Source organism: Coloeus monedula (assembly GCF_965178545.1).
Source record: "Coloeus monedula genome assembly, chromosome: 3".
Taxonomy (NCBI): domain Eukaryota; kingdom Metazoa; phylum Chordata; class Aves; order Passeriformes; family Corvidae; genus Coloeus; species Coloeus monedula.
In genome coordinates this window covers 104,522,496-104,547,344 of record NC_138783.1, presented here as the reverse complement: position 1 = coordinate 104,547,344, position 24,849 = coordinate 104,522,496, and the positions used below count along the sequence as shown (strand labels likewise).

The window sequence follows — 24,849 nt, the reverse complement described above, 5'->3', positions numbered from 1 at the left end:
ATTCAGAGCCATTACTGTCATTTATTGAATGTATATAATGGTACTCAGTAAAGTGTTGCTCATGTAAAATCCCCCTTTTTTTTGTCTCGGCGCAGGTGGAAGAGGGCTGGTGGGAAGGTATACTTAATGGAAAGACTGGCATGTTTCCTTCCAACTTCATAAAGGAGCTCTCTGATTCTGATGATGTTGGAATAGCACAGGAAGAGCAAGTGAAGTCAAGTAAGGAAAAAATTACTGTTGGTGTTCTGTATGTATGTCTGTGTCTTTAGCCCATAACAGATTGATAGGATAGCACATTCTTATCTCTTGCTTGGAAATGTTTTTGAATGTCATGTTCTTAATTTGTGCTGGAAGGGTCAGATGATGATGATTTATGTATACTTGCAGTGCTACCTGAGTTGCAACATTGTCAGTGCTCTCTGAGCTGTATAAGACTTGCTGAGCTGCAACAGACCAAGGAGAGAAGACAATGATGATGATTGCATTTGTATTTCAAAATCAATTGCAAGGGATTTTTTTGTCTTTAGATGTGGAAAGTAACTGAACATCTACAAAGTGGCTTATTTAAAGTGGAGGGATTAAAGTGCCATGCTTTCTATAACAATAGAAATCCAATAGATTTAAGGATTCATAATTATTGGTGTGGGACATGCGGCACTTTTTCCCTCCAGGTGCTGAGCATGTTTCTATCACCTCCGATACCCACTGCCCCAACAGCCAAAGGGAAAAAGGCCAGAACTGGGACATGGACTTTGTTCTCTCATTTACAGTGGGCCAGTACTGCTGCAGGTGAAAAGCATGTTTGGTAACTAAGTTTGCAATAGTATAAGCATGGTAGTGGGTTGTCCTACTTATAACTTCCCATGGAGAATAACCTGAGCCAAAAGTGTGCTGTTATATGGAATGGAAAGTTGTTGGTCTTCATGTTTTTTCTGTTCTTCAAGCAGATATTATTTTTTTTCTAATTCAGTGATCAAATCTCAATCTTTAGTGAAAAAGAAAAAAGTCTATTGTATTTGCATATTTCAGGCTAACTCCACAGTACTTGCCAAGGTCTTCGTACTTTTAGCACTACAGGTGTTCATTGCTATGTAGTGTTCTTCTGAGATCTCTGAACAAGTAGAAGTCGAAGGACTACCAAGATATTTGTAAGCTGATTTCAGCTGAAATTTACCAAAACCTTTACCGTTTATTCTGTCAATAAGAGGTAGAAAATTATAATGCTTTCTTCTTTTTCCTCATTTTTCCACTTAAGTTTTTCTTCCTTATTCCATACCACAGAAATAAGATCCTGACAGCCCTAACTTTTGCAATGATGAAAAATTTTTATATTTTTTTGTAGCAGAGTACCTTTTCATGTGTGAATGGGTACTGGTGACCCTGTCTCCTGGTCAGTGCTGCTAAAGATATTTACATATAATGTTCCTTTAGACTGGAATGAAAATATTTTTAAGTTTAAAATTTTAATGTGATGGAGAGGGAAAAAGGGCATTAAGTGAAGGTGCATGTTTCAGTGAGATTGCAAACTGCTTTCTGTAACCTGTTCGTGCTATCATGAATTATAGTCATTATAAACACAGTGAATCTTGGAAGTGAATTGTGTAGATGTAGTTTCAGCTCTGGAGTCTGTAGTGCTTGGTACTATATAAATGAACAAGGTAGGTGATACTGGTCAGGATGGAATACCCCACTTTTTCTATATGAATGAATATTCCTTCCCCAGGTAATTTGGTAAGATTTACTTTACAAGAAGCATCCTAAAAATGGCTTTTAACAAAAGCATACATTGGAATGTGCAAAAGTAGCCACAAAGCATTAAATCTTTATGTCCATTATGGCACATGCTTTGTTCAGACTTGGGTTTATGTGCTGGTTCTGATTGGCAGTGGAACCCAAACCTGTGATACTTTTACAGAGAAGATAGCAGTAACACAAATACTGCTTTTGTCTCTTTAAATAAATTGAAGGTAACTATAGGTGGGAGATGGGTTTTCTACTTTCTTGAATTTAGTTTAATTCTTTGGAGGTGCTTTGTGGCTAGGTAAGATGAGGAGCTATTAGATATACCTACAGAACAGAAGAACACTGTAAACCTCCTGAGAGAGAGACAGTGACTCAAGAAATGCTGAGATTGTTATGGGGATTTTAATGCTTTTTTACTTATTTTTTCTTCAAGTAAAACTATCAATTTAAGATTAGCATTCCCTTAGGAGGATTATGGGAAATATACATCAATTCAGTTTTTTCTATATATGGTTTATGTGATTGATACAGCTGTTGCTCTCTTAACACATGGTGCTTCATGAGGCTCTATACGGGCACACTGAATATCTGGATTTGAAAATCTCCATAATGACATTGCAAAAATTTCAACAAGTTTATACAGCTGACTAGGAATGATAATCTCTTTCCAAGTTTAGCCTGAAGACATAGTAAAATAAATGAATAAGTAAAACCTGGAAGATTTGGGCATCACGTTAGTAGTATTGCTGAAATGCTCTAGGTTACATCTCAAAAGGGTGTGTATTCATGCCTCTAGATCAACTCCTTCCTCCGTGGATGACAAGATGTGACAACACCTTAAATCTGCAGTAACTCCTTTTTGTTTCTCTGGAAACTTTGAATACATCTGTATCACAGGACTTTGCAAGGTGGAAACCTTGAATACAAATTCTAGATGATGAAGTTGGGGCTTGGGTGAGGGGTTGTACCTGGGCATTGAACTCGGACCTTGGGCAGCCACAGAGGTTCTGCACAGCATTTAGAGGAGCCTGGAAAGGGTTGGGGTTTGGCTCTGCAATCTTGAGCAGCAGCCTTGAACTCTTCAGCCCAACTTGTAAAATGCAGGTAATATTTGGCAGATTTAATGTGAGACCTGGGAAAATAGCATGGGATATGTGGAGAATGTGCACTGGGTAAACACATGAGTATTTTTAAGTTAATAATTAAATTTAATGCCTTTGTTAAATTTAGTTAAACTTGATTTTTAAATCCCATGTTACTGACCATCCATAAAGACCATTTTTGAAGAGCAAATGTAATTTTGGTGAACTCAAAGTGAAAGAAATACAGAAGAGAAAAATTACATAACTTCACTTTTTAGGAATAAAGTTAATAAAACCCCCATATTTCTCTGTCCTCCTTTTACAATCTACACCAGCCCCAGAGTGGAGCAAGATGTCTGATTTTATTGGTTTTGTTGTGTCCATTTAAATTTTATGGCAGATCAAAGTAAATGGCCAGAAGAAATGATCTTGGTTTCTTTTCATGCTCTGCCATAGACTAATGTCAGAAGTTTGTTCAGAACAAAATTTTCCTTTTTTGAAAATGCCTGGGGCTAGTTTTGGAAGTGCCAAATATTTCTGAATCCTGACAGTGGGATTTAGCTTGCCCCTTATTTGGAACGGTTGGGAACCTGTGCCTCCCCTCAGATGGTGAGTGCTCAGCAGACTGGAAAGCAAGACTTGCAAGATCAAAATATTTGGGGGGTTGTTTGTTTGATTTTAAAGTATTTGTAAGGTGATTGCCAAAGTTCTTGTCTTCAAAGGGGTATTTTGGAATATAAGTACAGACAGGATCAGGTACTCTTAGAGTAAACAGAAGTTCCTTGTTCTTTAAAGCATGCTCTTAAATGAAAACATTGCTTTTCTTGGGCCAACTGTTACAGCATGAACAGGTAGTATGCATTATCATTTTATTACTAAATTAGATACATGCACTATAAGATTATTTTCTCTATTTCTCAGAGATACAGTATTAATTTTAAGACTATTTTCAATACCACTTCTTGTCCATACAGCCTGTTGAGAAGCAAAAAGTTGACATGTAGTCAAAAAAATTCTATTTGAGATAATCACAATTAAACATTGAGGAGGTTATTTCAAAAAGCATTTAGTATGTTCACAGAAGTGTCATGACAGCATTGAAAGGTGGCCTTTTGTATCTTGCTGTCTCTGATGTGCATTCTCTAAGGTACAGCTGGGCCTCATGGTAACTATCAACTATTTTTAGAACCTGTTAGTGATGGCCCCTGAAAAGTCCTGGCTGCTGGAGTTAGAACTGATGATAAACTCATCAGCTGATGCTTCAGTCAGGCAACCTCCTCTATTTTGAGTTCTTAAAACTTTAGATTTCTATTACTGTCTCTCTGGCTCTCCACAGTGTCATGAAGCTTAACTTAATTTTCTCTTAACAATGGGTTGATTGTTGTTTGACTGTTTTAATAGCATTCTTCTAATGGTATCTTGTAAAAAGAAAATGTAAAGATGGATTTGTGGCTTTTTTGCTTCTTCATTACATAAAAATAAGGCAATGAAAACATTTTGTTATTAATTAAACTGCAAGAACAAAACAAAGAATCATCTTTTTATGACATATAAATAAGTATAGCTTTTTTATTGCCTGAAAGTCCAACAGAATGATATACAGGAGCAAAAATCTCTAAACATTTTTGGTACCAAATTGAGTATGATTCTGTGTTGGGACAAATCACATATACTGGCTTTTTTGCTATAAAATTTTACCAAAGACATCAATTTTTGTTATAGTATACCTAGGGGAGACTGGGAACAAGCTGACATTGGTATATTCTTGGGCTTGCCTGGGTTTTTAAACCTGACACACAAAACACTTCAGCTGCTCATGCCCTTACCTTTACTTGAATTTCATGTCCTAAATATCAGAGCATGAGCTATCTCACAATGAAAAAAAAAAATTAATGGGTTTTGTAATAAAAATGTTATCTTAAATATCTAAGATGAGAAGTGGGATTTGGTTTTTGTTGTTTTGCTCTTTTCCCTCTTAATTTTAGAGGTTTGCTTTTGTTAATGTCAATGTCACATCACACCTGATTAAATTTTTAGCTGAAAAACTGGTTTATTTGGGTTTTAGTGTCCTATCCCTTCTACTAAGTATTGTTTAAGACCAGTTCCCATGTCCAAAATATTTCTAATAAGTCATCTTTGAAAGATGCAGCATTTCTGATGCTCACAGGATCCTGGTACATTAAAGAGATGTGACTATTTAACTGCCTTGTTTGGATGTCAGCTGTGCTTGTTCAAGTGCACTACATCTGCATCAGGAATGTTGAGCGACCGTGAGTACACCATTGCAGTAATAATACTTTTTCAGGATTCCCCAGTGCAAGGCTGCATAAAATAATTTTATTTGCAAATCTCACAACTTGATGGACAACAGACCAAACCCAAGAAAAATGCATTCTGTTGGACATTGTAAATAACAGCTTTAGCAAAATCATGAGATTCTATTACCTGACATACATGCAGTAAGAGTATTTTAGCTTCATGTACAATCAGATACATTTGTTAATAGTCTCGTCATTTTGCTAATGAGCCTTTAAAATGTTAGTGACTGAAAATACAGATTAAAACCTCTTCCTTTCCCTTCTTTTTGCCATCATTCGATCTCTTTACCCCCACCCTGCCCCTTCTCTTTTTTTCCTCTTTCCTTCTCTTGCCTGCTGTCAGGAAAATCTGCCTTTGAAGGGACAATTCTGTACAGAGTGGCACCGGCAAAGATTGACAGCTACAGACGTTATAACAGTGAGTGTGTTTCAAAATCATCAAGCAACAGCTTCAGTCTTCTGAACTGGTTTGATTTATCTACACTTGTAAATTGTGCCACTGCTACTCACTTATGGCTACTCTACGTGCACATACCTGTCTGTAAGCTGAAGTCAGTTTGCTGCTGATGAACTGCCCAGCCTTAATGCAATGAGAATGCACCCATTCCTCCTGTGCATGTGTGTGTTCTGTGTCCATACAATGTATGTGTGTAAGCCCACCGTAAATTGTGGATTACATTGGATGTTTTGGTCTCAGCTATGGATTGAATCTAAGACCATTTAGTCCCATCACTTTTGCCACCTGAAATGAGAAGACTGTTGATAATCACCACAATCTTTGAGTTAAAAGTCCGTCTGCTCTAAAAATAAAGTTCCCATTGTGATTGTTGAATTCATAAGATACGCTTTGCTTTTCTTAAAGGATATTGTGGGTTTTGGTTTGTTTGAAGTTTTCTTTTTTGGTGATTTTTTAAAATTTATTTTTAATTTATTGCATGCTCTTCATTTGGCATTCTGTCTTTGACAGTTATTACTCACAGCATTTTGGCTGATACATTTTTTCTGCCAAAGAGAGTAAAAGATACAGAGCTATTTTCATTTCATGTTCAGGTTTTTGGCTTCTGCTTTTTAAAAGAAGGGCACATCCTGCTTTTCATGTTCTTTTACTGTCCTGGTAATAGAGAAAAAGAGAGAATGGTTACATCAGATGCAAGACAGAGGAAGCAAGAAGACAGAAATCTGTCCTTCCACCTGTTTCCTCATGGAGAAATCTAGCAAAAGGAGTCACATTTGGTGTGACTAAGTGCAAACTGTTCAATCCTGTCTTCCGGTGAGCAGGATGTTGTGCTAGCTTTGGCATCTGCTTTTGCCCCAGAGAGCTTTCTCTTGAGAAGATCCATGCTGTGCTGCCCTTCTTCCTCCTTTATGGGTGGGAGTGTTTGGTCTTCTACCTTTGAGGACCTCTGTCTTATGCATGTTGACAGCAAAGGATGAAGCAGTTGAAGTGGCATTATTCTGTTCTGATATTTGCCCTTACACCTTTTTTTTTCTTAACAAATCTGATCCTTTTTTTTTGAACAAAAATCTTTGTGTATGTGTGCAGCTCTGAGTATTTCCTCATGGAAAATTATCTCCTTGTCTACCAAAATTCATATTGCAGCTCTTCTCAAGCTCCAACCAAGCTCTCACTCTGGCTGGAGCAGACCATGTGGCTGGTGGTCTTCAAATTTTTGTGCTGCTTCTCACCTTATAGTCTCCATGACTGCTTATGAATCACTCAAATTTCATGCTGCTTGCAGAGTTCTTAGACCATCATGTCCTCTAATCCGCCCATCTGATGAGCATAATAAGGATTTATGAAGTTGATTTCCAGTATGCTTGACTTCGGACTTTAAGATGAAGCTTCAAATCAGATGCAAGGTCTGCCTTTGGAGCCTTTAATTCCACAATCTTTCTTGGTAATGCTGCCCTAACATTACCTTTCAAAGTTTTCCAAAAGCCTGCTCTCCATGCCCAGCCCGTTTTTCATTAAGATCCGTCCTTCCCCTCTTCTCAAGTCATTAAGGTAAGCATAACTGAAGTCAGGAAGAATTCAGTCACCTTTCCAGTTGTGCTAGAGCTCTGCATTTAGTTCTTCTTGTTAATCATACTGGCACATGGTTGTGTCATGTCACAGAAAATAAATTGCATCAAACTGATTTCAGAGTGCAGGATTGGATGGGTGTCTACAGGAAAACTTGATAACCAGCTGCAAGAAGACAGCTTAACCCATAGTCTCACATTGCTACGGGCAAACACCCATCTAAAGTTTGTTTTTAAAGCTGATAAAAAAATCTGGTTTAATACTGTCTCCCTTGGCATTTGGTTGAGACTTGCATGTTTTTTCATACTGCAGAGGTGTGTTACTTTCTCCATAAAGGCTGGATATCCAGCTACACTTACAGCCTGTTCGTTGCTTTTTGGGTTGGAACTGGTACTGAGGAATGGGAAACAAACAAAATCAGGTCATCTGGGGAAGTCTTAAACAAAACAAGGGTTTGCACTGTTGTTACTCTCAGAAATGCTCTTGCCTATACACACAAAAAGGAGGGTTCCTTACTCTTCCTGCTGTCTATTGACAGCTCATTTCCTGCAAACTTACTCATCATGTTCTTCCTGAACAAGCTGACTGATGGTGCAGCCAACTCCTTCCATTTCATATCTCATCTATGGTCCATATTTTTAGGCCAATATCCATGAGTTTATGTCTCCAGTGAAAACCACTTGGAGACATTCCACAGAATTGTTTTCATTTAGGGATGTCTGTTTAAAACAACTCATAGCTGCTCTAATTTCAGCTTGCTGATTTCTCTGTAAGTTAAGCTTGAGTCAATTCATAACTTTAGATTAGTTATGCTTAGGGGATGCTTGGATTCACCTATATCACATTGCATGAAATACTGCTCAACTTTGTAATCAGGCTTAGAGCTTTTATTTCACAAACACATGCTCAGTGCTAAATACTTTTATTTTGAAAGCCGTTTTCCAACTGCTGTGTTTAAAAGAAATTTTCTTACTTAACCAAGGCCTGTAATAGCTGTTGAATTAGTTGCTTCTTCTAGAGATACCTTCCACTGAAATATGCAAGATTGTCTCCTGCAGAAACACCCAGCCTTGCCTTTATATGCTGACATGGCTTTCTTGGTCATTAGGTATGCCAGGCTCCGCTCAGCAATAATTCCAGCTCCTTTGGCATTCTGCTCATCAACCTGCTGTCAGAAAATCTTTGCTACTGCATATGCTGGGTGAAGAGAGACACACAGTAACGAAAAATTACTTGTCATTTTGTTGATCACAGCCCTCTTTTCTCTCATCCTGCAACTTTCTTGCACCTCCACGAACAACGCTTCTTGGATGTCTAATTTTTTTATTTTTACCGATTTAGTTTCTCTTTCTTGCTTTGCTTTTTCTTCAAAGATGCAAACTGAGGAACAGTGCAGATAAAATGCTTGATTTTACAAATATTTGCCTCTCTTTCCTTGTATGTGGATCCACAATGCTGTCAGTAATAGCTATTAGATATAATGGAAGAAGATCAGGATCGTTGAAACAGACATATTCGTGAGTAACCTCAATGTGTTATGTGTTTTTTACTGCTCCACCACTTTTTTTTACCCTTTTTTTTTTTTTTTTTTTTTTTTTTTTTTTTTGTTCCCCTCCCCTTAATTCTTGAGGAATTATGGCTGGTCAGAGTTTCAAGAAATCAATATGGTTGATGTACTTATGATGTTGTAAACCCCATTTAGGAGTGTCTGAATGTGAGCAAAGTTAAATGAGAAACCTGAATGTGGATTTTAACAGTTCTGAAGAGAGGACAGTTACAATTTTGTATTTCACCTCAGCTTCTTACAACTTGCTTGCAAAAAAGAGCTTGTATCAAATACACAACTGCTACAGATGCTACAATGAAAAATAACATCTGAGAAAGAAAAAATAATAAAATTGGGGAGGGAAATTTTCATGATTAAAAATAAACATCCTGTTTGCTGGAGAACAAATGTACAGATGACAAGGGATTGGGGGTCATGTGTGGAAGAATTATGTTGACTGGGGTGAATCGTTAAATCCTTCTGTTATTCGGATTCCTGCTACCCAGTGGTTTTCCATGAGTTTCACAAAAGACTGGTGTTTGGTGAGTGGCAGGTAAAGAACCCTATTGCTGTGGTTGCCTACCTCTCCTTTCACATGTAATAACATGTGCCTGTACTTGGTGAGGGCGGTGAAAAAGTAGTCCCCAAATAAAGAGGACAATGGTACAGTTGTAGAGCTCCTGAACGAATGATTGTTCCTATTTGTTCTCACAGTACTTGGGGAAGTGGCTGGGGAGGAGGGGAAGCCACCAAGTTCTGTACTGATGGCTCTGTGCTCATGCTGCAGGAGATGCTTGTGCTGCATTGCCCTCAATGCATGCTGCTGTGTGGGGCTGGGCACCGCTCCCCTTCCCCCTGCATGACCACTTGTGCAAGCAGAGAAATCTTGGGGCATTTCTTATGTGGCAACAACTGTTGTGCAAAGGAAAACGAACATGTTGAGAGCAAATGACAAAATGTTTAGCTGACACAGTTACGTTTTTTCAAGGAATGACTGAGAATAACAAATAATTACTAATATTGAGATAGTCTGCCTCAGCTATTTGTACATGGATAATCCCTCTTGGTAAAGAGGCATAAATTTGTTTTTTGAAAGCATGAAATTATCTTTAAACTAAGAAGAATCAACGTGTCTTTCTTCTACAGTAGTATTTAAAATCCAATTTCATTTTCTAGTTTTGATTTTTTTATGATACTGGAATGTTGTTGGGGATGGCTTCAACAAAATACAGGATTTTGATAGAAAGCGAGCTCAAGACTAGTACCTTATAGGATGTGGGTATTTGTTCTGTGTTCGCCAGTATGAGAGGAAAAGGAAGAAGGACAGTTCCTGTCTTATCTGCTGCAATTACCATGTATGGCTTCACCACCTTTTTCATTCAGATCGGTCACCTGGGCGTTCCATGCTGTCATTCTCTAAATAGAAGGAAAGGACATACTTCCCCTTGCCTTCCTTCCCTTCCGTAAAAGCAAAAAAAAAATCCATAAGCTTCATTTACAAATGTATTTTTCTATTAAACACAGTTGACAGTATTTCTCTCTGGCTGCCATACCAAATCAGGAGATCCTTTGCATTGTCTCAGGTGTGTGCCTCTGAACAGCTGACTTTTCCATCATTTAACAGAGCTGAGAAGTCCTTAGAGGGCCAGAGCACTGCTGGCTTATACTTTGTCAGAGTGGTCCATCTTTTGCCCAGGGCCATAAATTGTCAGCAGACAGAACAATACAGAATAAAGAACAAAAATAAAATTGCCAAATAATATCTCAAAATAGAAAGCTCTGTAAACTTAGAACATATTCCCTTTTCTCCCCTGCCATTTTAAGCTGTTCAGAAACAATTTGTTTCCTGCTTTGAATGGAGTTAATTTTATCGCAGCTGTTTATTTTAGTTTTAACAGCTTTAGTTACACAACCCTTTATCATCCCTAACTATCTTTCTGATTTAGAATCCTGGTTTTATGCCAGCACCGTTCTGAGAGGCCATTGCTGAATTAAGTCTGATGTTGTGGTCTCTTTTTAATCCCTGTTTGAGCTAATCTGTTTTGGTACATTTCAGAATGTTGCTCTCGAAAGACCTGTAACTGCTATAGCAGGAGTGTGGTGTGTTTGAAATGTCTTGAGAAAACTAATCTCTCTTACATACCCATAGAGGAAAAAATGTGTGAAGTGCAAAATTCCTCCAGACAGCTTTGAGAAATTTTAATCTTCATGAATACTAAATGAGCTTGCATTTGTAAAGAGCATGAATCAACAAAGAATCAGAATTCTGAGTGCTTTTAAAAAGCGGTAGACCCATATCTTGTTCCAGCCAAAAGCTGGGAACAGTTGGGAATTTTAACTTCTTGCTGGTGATGGTGCTTTTGTTTGAGGAACTTACTAGAAAAATGCACCCAGTGCTTAGATTTGAGCTCTACCTTGTGGTGCTACAGACAATTCGGCAACAATAAATCAAGGTAAAAGAATAGTGTCTTTGCTCATAGAGCTAGAAATTTGAAGTGACACTCTCAAAAGACTTGAGAAATATGTCCTGAGAAATACTGAAGTTCTGAAAAACTTTCCTGCTATTGGCTGATGTGATAGTAAGCATATTGGTGACCACCTTACTGATGTTATGTTCTTAGCTTGTCAGCTCTCCAAATACTGACAGAGACCTGACAGATTCTAGAGAAGTTGATGTTAAAAAAAAAAAAAGTAGCAAAAAATAGTGAGAGCCCTGACTACTGTGGCTTTTATCCTATACTGGCTTTATTTGAGGTACTTAATAGTTGGACTTACAAGAAAAGCAAGATGTTCCCAATGTTTCTGAGGACAGCAGTTTGCTGAGCTGCTGGCCCCACCCTCGTGCTCGAGTCCATCACTGTGGTAGACCACAGCTGTTTCAGGCTGAGTGGGTGTGCTGGTCAGCAGAGAGGGGGACTGTGACCACTGAAATTCTCTCCAGTTTTTAATGTTCACTTAGCAACCTGACCTCCCTGCTAGTTGTGGCTCTTCATGAAGAAAATTTCATATTTAAAATTCGTAATCTGACAGTCTATGTCACTCATGTTTCTGCTTAGGTCCCAGCTGTGTCCAGGGGCTACATTTGTCTTTTGAAGAAACTATCCACCCAGCTGTGTTCTGCCACTACGCTGTTTGCAGTAGTGGCAAAAACATCCATGAAAAGCTGAAACAAAAAAAATAAAAAAAAACCACCCAAGAGTGTGATTAGAAGAGGAACATTTTTCTGGTTTCAAGAAGAAAGATCACCTGAGCCAAGTTGCAGGTGCACCAAGAGAATTGCTGACCTGTATATATGATACATATGTATACACACACATGTATGTATCTCACACACACCCCCCCCCCCCATAAATATACATATATACATATATATACACATATGTGTATGTATCAGGGAACAACCCAATGAAAAAATAAACTATGAGAGAATTTATCAGGCAAGGGTGTTGCATAGTGTTGCATCCAAGTTCTTCATCTGTAGAAATCAGAAGTGTGTATCTCATGTACCTGGGGAGGAAGGTAAGAGAGAGTCTCCTGAGCATGTCTTTTAATAGTAAGAGCATGTTAGACTATTTTCTGCAGGACTGTTTTGTACTTATTCTTTCTTAATGTTACTGCAGATCCTCACTTTATCTGATTTGTTTTACAGTTTCCACTGCATACAGTTCTTCTCTTTTGTCCCCTTTGTCTCTACACTCCGGTCATGTTGTGATAAGAGCACAAGCAGGGCTTTTATTCTTACTGATTTATTAGTTAAGTACAGAGATCCCCTCAGTTTGTGTCAGTCAAAAAGTATTAAATTAGGTCATTTTCCTAGTTGATCAGGAAGAACTCTTCTTAATTTTGAAGGAGCTTTGTATCTGATCACTAAAAGGCAATTTAGTTTGGACAGGCCTCACTTCAGTCCATTCTGTCCTCATTAAAAAAAAAAAGAAAGAAAAAGAGAAGAAAAAGCAATGTTGTTATTTCCTATGTTGCTTTCATTTTGAGGACTGCATATTGAGACAACTCTGAGGCAGTATGGAGAACGAACAACTCTTGGATTATCATCAAGCACAGATGGGTGATGCGTGGGAAATCTGTTGTGAGCCTGAGGTGAGGCTTCTGATACAAAGTGTGATGTCTCATCGCAGAAGAATCGTCGTAAAAGCCGAAGATGCTGTAATGAAAAACAAGTGATGACCCAGAAAGAAACAAAAGCTTTATTCTTATTGGAGCCCTTTGAGATTTCTGATCTTGCTTTCATGCAGACTTCAAAGATCTGAAGTCCATGTGAGCCCTGTTGAGTAATTCTCACAATTACTTTCACATTTTCACATTCCATCCACTGACCAAAGTCCACATCATCATCTTCCACAATTAGGGATGTAGAAAACCCATTTTAATTACCTATTTTAAAGATAGCTTTTCTGTTCATTTCAGGGAGTGGCTAAGAGCAGTCATGGATTCTTATCAGTTACTTCTGGAGGGAGGTCTCTTCACTGCTTCTTCCCTCCATCACAGAAAAGTTTGAGTTTTTGGAAAGGATGACAGTAGAAACCTTTGCCAGAGGGTAATATTCCATATCAAGATCTTTTGTTCAGCGAAAAGACAACGAGTTTTTTGAGTTGTGGATGTTTCATACTCAGTATAGTCAATTACTGACCGTTGTCTTTGCATTTAGAAGTGGTAAATAAAGTTGGTTCTAGCTTCTACCTCAGCCAAGGCCCCAGTGATTCATAATTTGCAAAGCTGGAGAAAGTGCAGTTGGTCACAGCAAGGGGAGGGAATAAGAAAAGGGCAGTGACTTTGCCACACTGCCCAAAGAGATTTATACCTGTCTGGCTTAACTTACCCTTGCATCTCCCAGTGCTTCTGCTGGAAACATTGTGCAATGGCTCTGCTGAGGATAATCACTCTTCTCCTGCCCACCACAGCACTGGGCAGCATCGCAGTCAATGCTTAAATTCCCTGGTTACTGATTTCCTGAGGTCTGGAAGAGAAGTACTGCACAGAATTTATCTCACTGATGGTGGGCATGCCAGCATTCTAACTACCATAATAAATATCATAATTAACCAGATTTGAGGTTTTCTCCCAGGCCCTTCTTAGAAAAATAAAACATAAAGAAATCAAGACTTTTTCATATTTAAGAAAAGTATTGTAGTATAATTACTTAATATTTATTTAAATTCCAATCCTGCACAGCTTATGGAACAAATAACTTGTTTGAATTGAATTGAATTGAATATCTGAAGAAACAGAAATGTTGCTGATGTTCAACAATAGGTGTGGCAGCCACTCAGGAGGCTAGAGGGCCAAAGTATTTTGCTTAGTCTGTGGTCTTTCTGTTTGTTTCTAATTGGGAACTTTCTCTAATTCTTCATTTATACTCCCTTCATGTTAACGATACAGAAAATCTCAGGGCAGCATATCGTGGCTTTTCTGGTTTTGGCTAGAAGTCCTGATCTGACATGTAATTCCTGATTTCATTTCCTAGCAGCACCCTGGTGTTGAAACCCTTTTAACAGATGGGCCTCTTGTGTCCTGGATCATGAAGTTGTATCTGGAGGCCTTAGGACTTGACTGGTTTCTGTGGTTCATCTGTATTCTAAGCTTTTCATGATGAAAATCTATTGCAATCACTTTGTTGATCTTGATATAAAAGTAATTAAGAAGACAAGCTTGTTTGAAATTCTTCTTTTTTTGACTTGTAAGATCCACCCCTGAGACATTGTGAGTGGTTGTTAGGGAACTGTGAGGATTCGTGTTTCTTATTGTTAGATAGAATTAGTGCTGTAGTAGCAGCAATTGCTGTGGTTTTCCTGGAAACAGTTAATGTAGGGAGGCAGATTTAAGTGGTCTGGGGAAGGAAACTGCAGTGGGTCACTTTTGCTGCCAGTGGCTGTTTGACCTGCTGCTGCACCTTTCTATAAAGTGGCTGAAACATCGCCTTATTGCATCTGTGGCCTCTGCTATTCGAGCAGCAGATCTTTTCAGATAAATGCAGATAAATTTTCCTATTCACTGGAAGAACTAATGCAAATCTGAATGTCAGTTTTGATTTGTTATATTCCTAGAGGATAGTGTGCATGGGTGCTTTTCTTATGAGGCTGTCTATGCTGCAGAGAGCTTAAATTTGCAGGAGAGAACATATTATGCAGCTTATTTGATTGCAAATTTGTTTGAACAGCTTTCAGCTTTATATTTCCCAGTTAGGTAACGTAGCTTTAGATACTAATTGCATAATTGGCTTGAGTCACACAGATTTAAGGTACAGCGTGCCTGATCTGCCTGCTTGTTAGCTTTAGGTGGCTTTATACAATAAGTGCCCTACAGCTGAATTTAACTCTTTCTTTTATTGAGGCCTCTTCCAAAGAGGTTTTGCCTGAGGAATAAGGATTTTCTTGGTACTCAAGGAATCACCATCCTCATTTGTGAAGATGCGGTATGCATGTTTTGTGGATTTGTGGATTGGTGTAATTTCTAACCAGTACACCAATGTGATGAAATAAAGTCATTTTTCAAAGTCAAAAATAAGTGCATGGCACAGAGAGCATCTTCTCTGCCTCTTTCTTGTGGTTTCATTTTCCTCCAGAGGATGGTGGGAGGGATCATTTTCCAGTCACAGTCTGATCTGAAAATAGTGAGCTTCACACCTTCTTTCATCCTTCCTTTTCACAGGCCTAAAAGATGCTACAGGCTCTGAGAGTGATGGTGGTGACTCTTGCAGTACAAAATCAGAAGGAGCCAATGGAGGCACGACAATCCAACCCAAAAAGGTCAAAGGCGTTGGCTTTGGAGATATCTTCAAAGACAAACCCATAAAGCTACGACCAAGGTCAATAGAAGTTGAAAACGACTTTCTCCCAGTAGATAAGGTATGTGTCATTCCTTAATTGTCTCTTGGTTTAAAGAAGTTTTCATCTTTAAGTTTTGAGTTCTGTCACTGGCCAGAACTTGAAGCTTTATGGTCATTATTTCCTAATCTTTCTGTAGACGAGGTTCTGCTTTTTTTATTTTTGCCTCAGACCAGAAAGTGGATTCCAGGGAGGTTAGCGGCATGCTAAAATTTTAAAAAAAAAAAAAAAAAAAAAAATTGATCTCTCTAGTGTTCTTTAGGGAAACAAAAAAGTGCATGGTTTCCAATGAAGTCATGACTGAAAAAAAAATCTGTGAAATCCTTCCTTTAAGTGAACAGTCAGACTTGTATAGAGTTACTGATATGCTGAGAAGCGTTAGGAGGCTTCCACAGCCTTGAGTTCTGCTATGGGCATAGTTACATGATGCAGTTTCTTTGCCCCCAATTTTAGGAAGCTCCTGGGCTCTTGGTACCTGGTGTGGCACTTCTCACCTTTTGATTCTTGATGCTTGTCTACTTGTCTGTAGAAACAGGCATTACAGCAATTAGATTTTTTGGCCTGCAGGATTATTTTTTCAACCTAGATAATTTCAGTGATCTGAAATGTGTGTGCTATAGCACAGCACCTATTACCGTATCCACCCTAAATTACAGTAGTACAGGAGAAGAGGAGGTCCTGCAGAGAGAGGTGGAAACTTCTGAAGTGAATTATTCTGAGGGACATTTGGTTAATATTTTGCAGGTGACCATTTTTCATTCAGTATAAGGAGGGTAGGGAAGAGTTGGGATAATCTAAATAAATGAAAAACCTAGACTGTATTATTGCTTGACCATTGCTGACTTCTTCAAAGCCTGCATGGTACTCTGCTTGCTTTCTGTTTCTGGGTGGACTTCCTAACTCATGTGGGGCTTTGTGGAGTCCTTTGTTTTCATGTGAAGTCTTTGCAAAGTCCTTATGAAGTGGTCTTCATTCCTTGGAGGAAAATCTTAACCCGCTTCATAATAATGTGAAGTCTTACCTTTATTTTTCACAAACAACAAACAGGTTTAGTACCCAGCCAAAAATGGAATATACAGTTTTCAGGAAACTTGTAACACAGACCTTCCTTCCTGTGTTTTCAGATTTCTCCTAAAATTGGCATGGCTTGTAGAGCATAATGGCTCCATTTTGTAAACACAATCCATCATTTGTGTTTGAAATGTGTAGATAACTAAAGGTGATGTTATCTGCATCTTTGCTGTTGATGCTTTTTTCCTGTCTAGGATTAGGTTAATCTTTGAGAGATGCTGTTCAGAGGCTTCAGCACCACGGTCTTTGTCTACTAACAGCACCAAAACATGAGTCAGTGACATAACATCAGTTAGGACTGCAGACCATTAACCTCGCTAAACACTCCTCTCCTGGCTTCAAGAAATTCCTTCTTTGTCATTGCCATGTTCTTTGCCATTTAATGCTGAGTGCAAGAGAATCCTGCATGAAGTTGGCCATTCCAAGCAAGGTCCAATTTAGCCTGAGAGCTCTGCATACTGGTTCAAAAGTGTAGCAATGTGTGATGAAGAGTGCCAAATCAGTCCATAATTTTCTCAAGCAATGTAGTTTTTGAAGGGATTTTTGCCCTGTTATGTGTTTTTCTCATTTACAAGTAGCCTTAGTTTTTCAATAACTTGTAAACTTTTGAAGAAGGAGAAACAATGCTTTCCTCTGTTGCCTTTCTTCTTTCTTTTTTTTTTTTTTTTAATTCTTTCTGAAGTTTGGAGACCCTAAAACTCTTTCTGTTGCTTCTTCTTGATAGAGTTATTGATGAAATATTACTGTAATGATACATTCACTGTTTTTGATTTAAAATATTTCCTAATAACAGTTGTGTTTTAAAAAGCATCAGTAAGCTACTGTGAGGATTTTATAATGTGGGATTATTTATGACATGATAGTTCCCATGTAAAATGTCAGTCCCCATTTACAGAAGAATCAGCGGGGTCTTATTTTGTTGGTGTTGTCACTTTGTGTTCTAATATGTTTTCAATTTTATGAATCATAAGCTTAGATCATATTTCACACAGAATTACTGGGGTGTTAAAAAGGCTTTTACACAAATATTGGCAGGAATATGATGGCAGAAAGGTTTGCTGCCAGCTGAGCAGAAGCAGATGCCATTAGGCTCTCCTGTAAATCACCAGGCAGTTTAATGTGCTTCAAGTGTTTGCTCATTGGTAACAATGTGGGATATAATCGCCCTTGTCTTTTAAGGTGATCAATAAACTCTCAATAAAAGGCAAAACTGAGGAATTGCGTGAAACCCCACTGGTTTTATTGGCGCACAGAATTCATTGCTTAGCTGTTATTTGTTCTAAAAATCACAGAGGCAGATTATCCTAGGGAAGTTAATGATGCAGTTGTGGCAGTTTAGTTTGATCAGCACTATCAGAGCTCTGCTTTTTCAGAAAAATAGAAGAATCAAATACTTATGCTTTGTAGTCCATTTGATTGCCTGCTGGTGCTGATGAGTCGACCCGTGGCCATGTATAAGCGGAATCAGATTCCTGAGGCTTAGCTCTGACAGATTTCCATTACTGATAAATGTAAGCGAACTGGTTTACAATGCTGCACAATGACTGAAGTCATAGCTCACCAACAAATGAGTTCTTAGAAGAAATACAGTATGCATATAGACATGTTGTGCCTCCTGAGAAAGTTCAGGGTAACACTCTGAAGTAGCACAAAGCTTATGATCAAATAGAAATGCCTGTCTCACATCTTTCTTCTGCTCTGCATCTTCAACACATTTAAACAGGTGCTTATTCTTATTTCTGTTTTTCCTTTTTCATTTCATAGTAGCTTATCTAAAGCTTCTGTTTCTAGGTTGGACTTCCTTCCAATATGATCTATATGTTCTAACAAGCTATCTTTTTTTTCCTCTCCTGTGTCTAAGAATAAACCTCTACAAGTACAGGAAAATTAATTCAACCAATACATTCCTTAGTCTGAGTTAACTGTGTTGGGTTGGTTTGTGAGTTGAAGCTTCAGCTTGGAAGTGCTAAAGACCATGATAGGTGAATATAAAATAAAAGGTCTTTAAAAGCTATTTTTATCTTTTTGAAAACTGTCCTCACTTCAGAAGAGACTATTGAGAGTATTTTTTACATTTTCCACTTGAGATGTATTTGTAACTTTCTTCAGGCAAAACTTTCGTAGTTGGCTAGCAGTGGTGAATTTGAGCAGAGCTAGATTTCATGAACGTCCCTTGATGAGATCACAGTACTGTTTGCCAAAACTTAATGTAAATTACATACTCAGCCATCAACCCAGGGAGTATTGCAGACACTGTAATGATTTAATGTAAAAGGGGAGGCTGTCGTGGCTCTACATTCAGCAACTTGTAAGATCTAGTTAACTGGTGTTTAGGGATCCTTACTGCAAAGCACTGAATTCATACAGAAATTTTTTTTTTTTCTATTCAGCATGTTTGGGAGAGGAGAAATGGAGAAGAACTAATGGAAGTAGACACAAGGGCTGTAAGGGCTAGAAGCTCCTGTCAATTATTAAGTCTACCTGTCCTTTGTAATAAGATAGAAATTTGTAAAGTCTGAGACTGAATGCCTGCAAGGTCTGAGTTTCTATTTCAAGCCAGCAAGCTGGGAACCCAGAAACTGTGGTGGCAGTCTGTCTTTGCACACCTGTTCCATCAGTTCCTGCATGCTTGTTTGCAGAAAACATTTTTACCCCTTAATTTTGAGTTGTCATTTAAAGAGAAGTCTTTGAGAGACACAAGTTGGAGGCTCCTCCTGGTGTTTCTAAGCTGGCTGATGATGTGCCTGAGCTCTGCCCACCCTGCTCAGTGGCACCCATGGTGCGTTGCCAGTCCTGGCTGTGTGTGCCACGTGTGCCTGTATTTCATGGCTCACTGCCACTTGCTTTGCCTCTCCAATGCCTTTGGAAGTGCTTGCTCCCATAATAGAAATGTTGGAGTCAGTGTTCAAAAGCCTGAGATTAAAAATGGATGCAAGCAAAACCACCTGGTACTGACTAGAAACACTATTAAAAACACCTGCTGAGGCAGAGAGCACACAGTGGGAGCACCAAGTGTGTGTGCAGCACTTTGCACTTGAAAGCACAGATTTCTGGCATTCCTTTCTTCAGAGACAGCCATGGGCGATGGCAGCAGCAGACGTGGCAAGCATCAGCGGTTTGTCGAATTCTGTGTAGGAACAGAGGAAGCACTCATCTGTTCAAGCTACATTCATGTTCTGCTTTGAAGTTTCTGTCTGCTACAGTCTGGCATCCCTGTCCTAACCATTTATTCTGGTGCCATCTTGTGAGGAAAGCTACAGGGGAAGAAGGACCCTGACCCCTTCTGCAGCTCTCATGAGAGCAAGGCTGCCTGCAGTTGGCTCTCGCTCATTTGCTGGTGTAACTTTCCTTGAGTGCAGTGTAGAAGCAGGATTTATGTGTTTCTTTCGTTATGTGAAAAAATAGTACAGGTTTGCAGATGGTGGCTGATGTTTATGAGGCAGTGTGGGCATTATAAATAAACACTTTAGAAGATTTACTACCCTATTCTGGAGGAATAAGAAGGAAGGGTAGGGGAATTAAGATTGACAGGGGACAGTTGAAAAGCAGCTTGCCCCATTTTGGGGAGGCAGACTCCAAGCAGGAACTGGCACTAAGGGAATAGGATGGGAAATGCAAAATTAAGTTTAAAGAGAGGAATAAATTTGATAACTTCAGCTGGCACTGACTCTCAGCTGAGTCACTGAACTGTGCAATGTGAGCGACGAGTGACTCCTAATCTCCTGTATACTTCCTTCCCTTCCGTGCTATCCCATCTGTGCTTTCATGTTCTGTCAGTTTGGTTTCTAAAATGTTCAAAATGCCTGAACAGAGTTGTCCAGGCACCGATGGCATGGTTCAGCTTACACAGCAGCCTGCATTACTGGTTTTCAGCGAAGGAGGTTACCCACACATTGGTTTGTGCTGCTTGTGATGTTTTGTTAGGTTTTTTTTTTTTTAGATTAAAGCAGATATTTGACTCTAAATAATTGCAAGTTAGTTGTTGTCCATGCCACGACACTTTACATGTATACAGTGGGACTCTATTCAGAAAAAATTTGTCAGTGTGAGAGTAACACATCAAACATATGCATGAAAATATTTTCAACTCATGTTTCTGACTTGAGCTGCTTGAAGAACATCTTAAAATAGAAGCAGAGTAGTGTAAGAAGTATTGATAGTACTACAAGTTATTCCTAAAAGCAATGTGGAAGGTCTGATCTGTTCTTCTGAGGCACAGCACTGAGCTTCTGCCAGATTGAGCTCTCCTGGAGGAGTGCTCTCTGGGAGGGAAAACTCCTGTTATTTCAGTCATGGTTTTGATTAGGAAATCTTAGGGCGCTCCAGTCAGAAAAACAGGATGTGTAGGTTTAAGCTAATGCAATTTTATTTCATAATAGGATGGCAATAAAAGTCTATATATTGTAAGTTGCTCTGCATCCAGCTGGTGATCGTTAGCTCGCAAGTCACTGTAAATCTCTGATTTTTAGTTGAGTTTGAGTCTGTACCATTACCAGGCCTTTTACCCCAACAGGCGTTCTAAAAGAAGAATTGTTAAAAACCCCAAAATGCTTTGCTTTCCTATTTTAAAATAAAGCTGATTTCCTGAGTTCCAGAGATACCTGATGGAGACATAAACTGAATTTCTAGGAACATTTGTCTCATGTTTCAACAGTACACAGAAAGTGCTTCAGAAAATAACAGTCCTGACAGGCAAGCTAGCTTTGTTACTGTCTGATGAGCTTCAAGAGAACTGATTCCTGAATCGATATGATATGTTTATTAATAGCAATAAAATCTACCCAAGCAAAATTAATTTATATACTTTGATATGAAAAGATTTAAATTAGTGTAATCAAGACTTTAGGGGTAAACAGTTGTTTATAAACTGTCTTAGTGTTCCTAAGTAAAATGTACTTTTCTTTCTTGCCCCATTTGGGTTTTTGTTAGATAATATAACCGATTTTTTATTACTACATCTGAGTTGGTAAGCTTTTTAACTTTGACAAGATGCTAAAGAATTCCTAATGAAATAACTTCTGATATTCTTAGCACACATTAACTTTGAAAATTGAATAGAGTTACGCAAAAATTTACCCACCTTAAAATCTGCTTACACCACTTTGAAAATTACATAAATAGGCTGATGAATGTAAACCAAACTGAATATAACCTGAAAGGTGAAATCTATGCCCTCATCTTTTGTTGTATGTTTAGCTTTATTAGCTTGTGGAATTTTTCTGAAATGTTTTCTTTCTTTATATTTTCCTAATTGAGGATTATTTTTTAATAGTCAAATGGAATTGAGAGCGTATAGTATCTTGTGGCTTGCTTAAATATAAATCTTTAATTTCTTCCAAATCGTTTGTGTCTTTCCCCCTCCCTGCCCTTATTCAGTCATTTTAAAGTTGAATTTTTGTAGGGAGACAACATTAAGAATTTATAAGATTTTAGTGGAACAGGCCATCATGTTAATGATATTTCAGTTTCTTGAACATCTTTTTTCAAAAACAAAAGCCAAAACAAAGTCATAAGTTACATGAAATTTCAACCTTTTTTCCCCCCCACCAGAAAGACTGATCCATTCAGAATTTGTCATAAGCTCATTTTCCAATAAAGTAATTTGCAAAACTTTCTGCCTGGGCTGTTCACAGAAGTTCTGTAAATCGTCACTCACATCCTTGCTTTTCCTAGTTGGTGGTCTCAAGAAGCCAGGGAAGACTAAGCTGGCTTGGGAAAGGAGAGGAAACTTCTTGCTGTGAGTGAGCAGAGGTAGGAAAAGGTCCAGATTTCCTGTGAAATAAACAAGTGGGACTTTTGTTTCCCAGGGATGGCCCGGCCCGTGACTCAGTGTCAGGGCTGGGCTCCCGCTCTTGCTGAACTGAGCTCATGCAAGGAAGGGGCAGGACTCCAGGACTCTTCTTGGACACTTCAAGCTGCTGAAAGGCAGCTTGGCTTCACAATGGGAGAGGAGGTATTTATTTTACAATTAGTTGGGCTTTTTTTTCTGTGGCTATTTAAAACTGTATCATAATATATACTCTGCAGAGCACAGGTTTCGACTGTAGGGTTTTCTGGTTCTTCTGCACACTTTGGAGATGCTGGGTAGGTAAAAAGGAAACAAGGGAGAAGAGTTCTGAGGATCCTGAAATCCATTCCTGCTATGGAGGTCCATATTAGAATATGGGGTTTTACTTTTTGTGAAAAACATATTCTCTCCTGGCTCTATTTAGCTTGAGGTTTTTCCCTTCTGCCTGTTTGGCCATTAAACTTGTGCAGATGTTTTCTATTTCTATATGATGTGGTTTAAATTTTCATACTCTAAAGAATAATACAACTTTAGAGTTAAGCAAGATGAGTTTAAAATCTTTGGATGTGTTGCTCTTTCAAATGTTTGCTTAGTAAGTGAAAATTCACCACCCCCACCCCCTGTTTTTTCCTTCCTATATGCACTAACAAAACTGTACTTCTTCTTAGCGGGAGAAAAAGGAAGAGCTTTGCTAATTCCTCTTCTGTATGCGGTGACATTTGTCCAAGTGAGGAAAATTGATGTGAATGAGTGTTTTAGAAAATTATATTTATATATCTTTTTCCCCCCTGAGAAAAAGCAGCTAGAATCAACTGTTGCTTGTAAAATTTTATAGAAAGCTGAATGGAGACATACCAAGTAAACTGTTTAATTATTTGCAGATACTTTGGGAGCTCTTAGTACAAAAATGTACATTTCCCTCAACTTTGGCTTTTCACAGCTAAAGTCAGTAAGCTGTGTGCAGAAATGAAGCAGCAAGTTTTTTGAGTTGTTTTTACTTCTAAAATGTGCCATGTTTCTTTCTTTTTTTCTGCCTTAAATAAAGAAAAGAGGAAGGAGGAAAGGAGGAGTGTGAAAGGAGCAGCCAGGCACTTGGTAGGATAAAAAATCTGTAGGCCAAGTTTCTAAGATGCCTTTTTAACGCTTTTTGTGTGTTTCTATAGGAGGTTGTTGGCATTCTGTGTTTCTAAAATAGTCCCTAAATACTAGAGATATGAGCTTATATTATTACAGTTAGTTGACCAAGGTCTTTATAAAAGCTTCCCAATAAAAGCCAAGGAGAGGGGAGAGAGGGCAGCTCCTGGGGAGGAAGTCCTGATGCAGCAGGGACTGGGAGCCAAGCAGGGGCTGCTTTCTGCTGGGTGCCGGGCTCTTTGCCACGCACTGGCCACCCAAAGAGCAGAGTCTTCCACATGGACAGCTGACACTTTCTTCTGCAGCAGTCTCTGTACCTAAAGCACTTGCTGGAAAGAAAAGCTGAAACACATGATAATAGTCATTTTCCATTTGTGTTTTGAGTCACTTGTTGCTCTGCAGTCTTCCCTGTAAGTGTTTAAAATAAAAATGTCTCCCTGTTCTTCCTCAGTAACTTCTTATTTCCATGATGTAAGGTGAGGGGAATAACCCCCCAAAACTAAAAAATGAAAGTTAATCTGAGGAGAAAAGAAGTATAGTTCTAAAATGGAAGAAATATTTGTTGTCAGCACTAAATCTAGGATAATTTGCATGACAGTATGGGTTTGTTCTTTTGTTTATAGTAATTGAATTTGAAAAATATCATTAAACAGCTACTTTTCAGTTTGTTGACAACATCATAACTTTCGTAAAAGAGCAAAGAAATAATGTTTCCACATTAAAGAGGAAGATATTAAAGAAGAGACATTCCCTGCTTGCTGTTTTCATAGATTTTTTTATTCTTCTCTGAGATGGAAGAAGCTGCACTGCTTTCCTTACTGCTGCTAAAGGAAGTGGAGATTCATGCAGCAGTTGTAAGGTTCAACAATTTTTGGAAAAGAGGGAGGTTTTATAACTGCGATTTCTAAGCTGGATGGTGCAATCTGGATCATGCGAGTTACCAGCTGCAATCTAGACAGGCATGGTTCTCCTGGGAGAGTAGGAAGGAATTTCATTCACTCAGTGCAGACTGACTGAAGTATTTTTCCTAGAAGAGATAGAAATTAATTGTGAATGGCCACCTGCAAATGGTAAAATTCATGGCAAAGAGAGCAAGGGGAACTGTTTTCTTTACATTTAATGTGAAGGAAAGTAAAAAAGGAGAATGAAAAATAAAGCAGGGAAGAAAGAAGACTTACTGCTCAAAAAAATACTTTTGTTACGAAAGCACCTTCTAGCATAACAAATCTGCAGCTTGAGGGAAAAAGAAAATGAGCTTGTTCATCGAGCTGATTTTGATGTGCACACTTCCAGAGCTTTGAGATC

The 24,849-nt window shown here is 38.5% G+C and overlaps 1 protein-coding gene across 2 annotated transcripts in view; it reads left to right on the top strand.

Annotated features, from left to right (window-relative positions):
- The window catches only part of SH3KBP1 (SH3 domain containing kinase binding protein 1), a 213,199-nt gene that overhangs the window by 113,958 nt on the left and 74,392 nt on the right, over positions 1–24,849 (top strand). Inside the window, exons 5-7 of one of the 2 annotated variants that reach the window (XM_082279425.1) lie at positions 96–219; positions 5,487–5,561; positions 15,376–15,572. In XM_082279425.1, coding sequence (XP_082135551.1) covers positions 96–219; positions 5,487–5,561; positions 15,376–15,572 — 396 coding nt within the window. The remainder of the gene's footprint in view (positions 1–95; positions 220–5,486; positions 5,562–15,375; positions 15,573–24,849) is intronic. The other variant, XM_082279426.1, reaches the window with a different exon arrangement.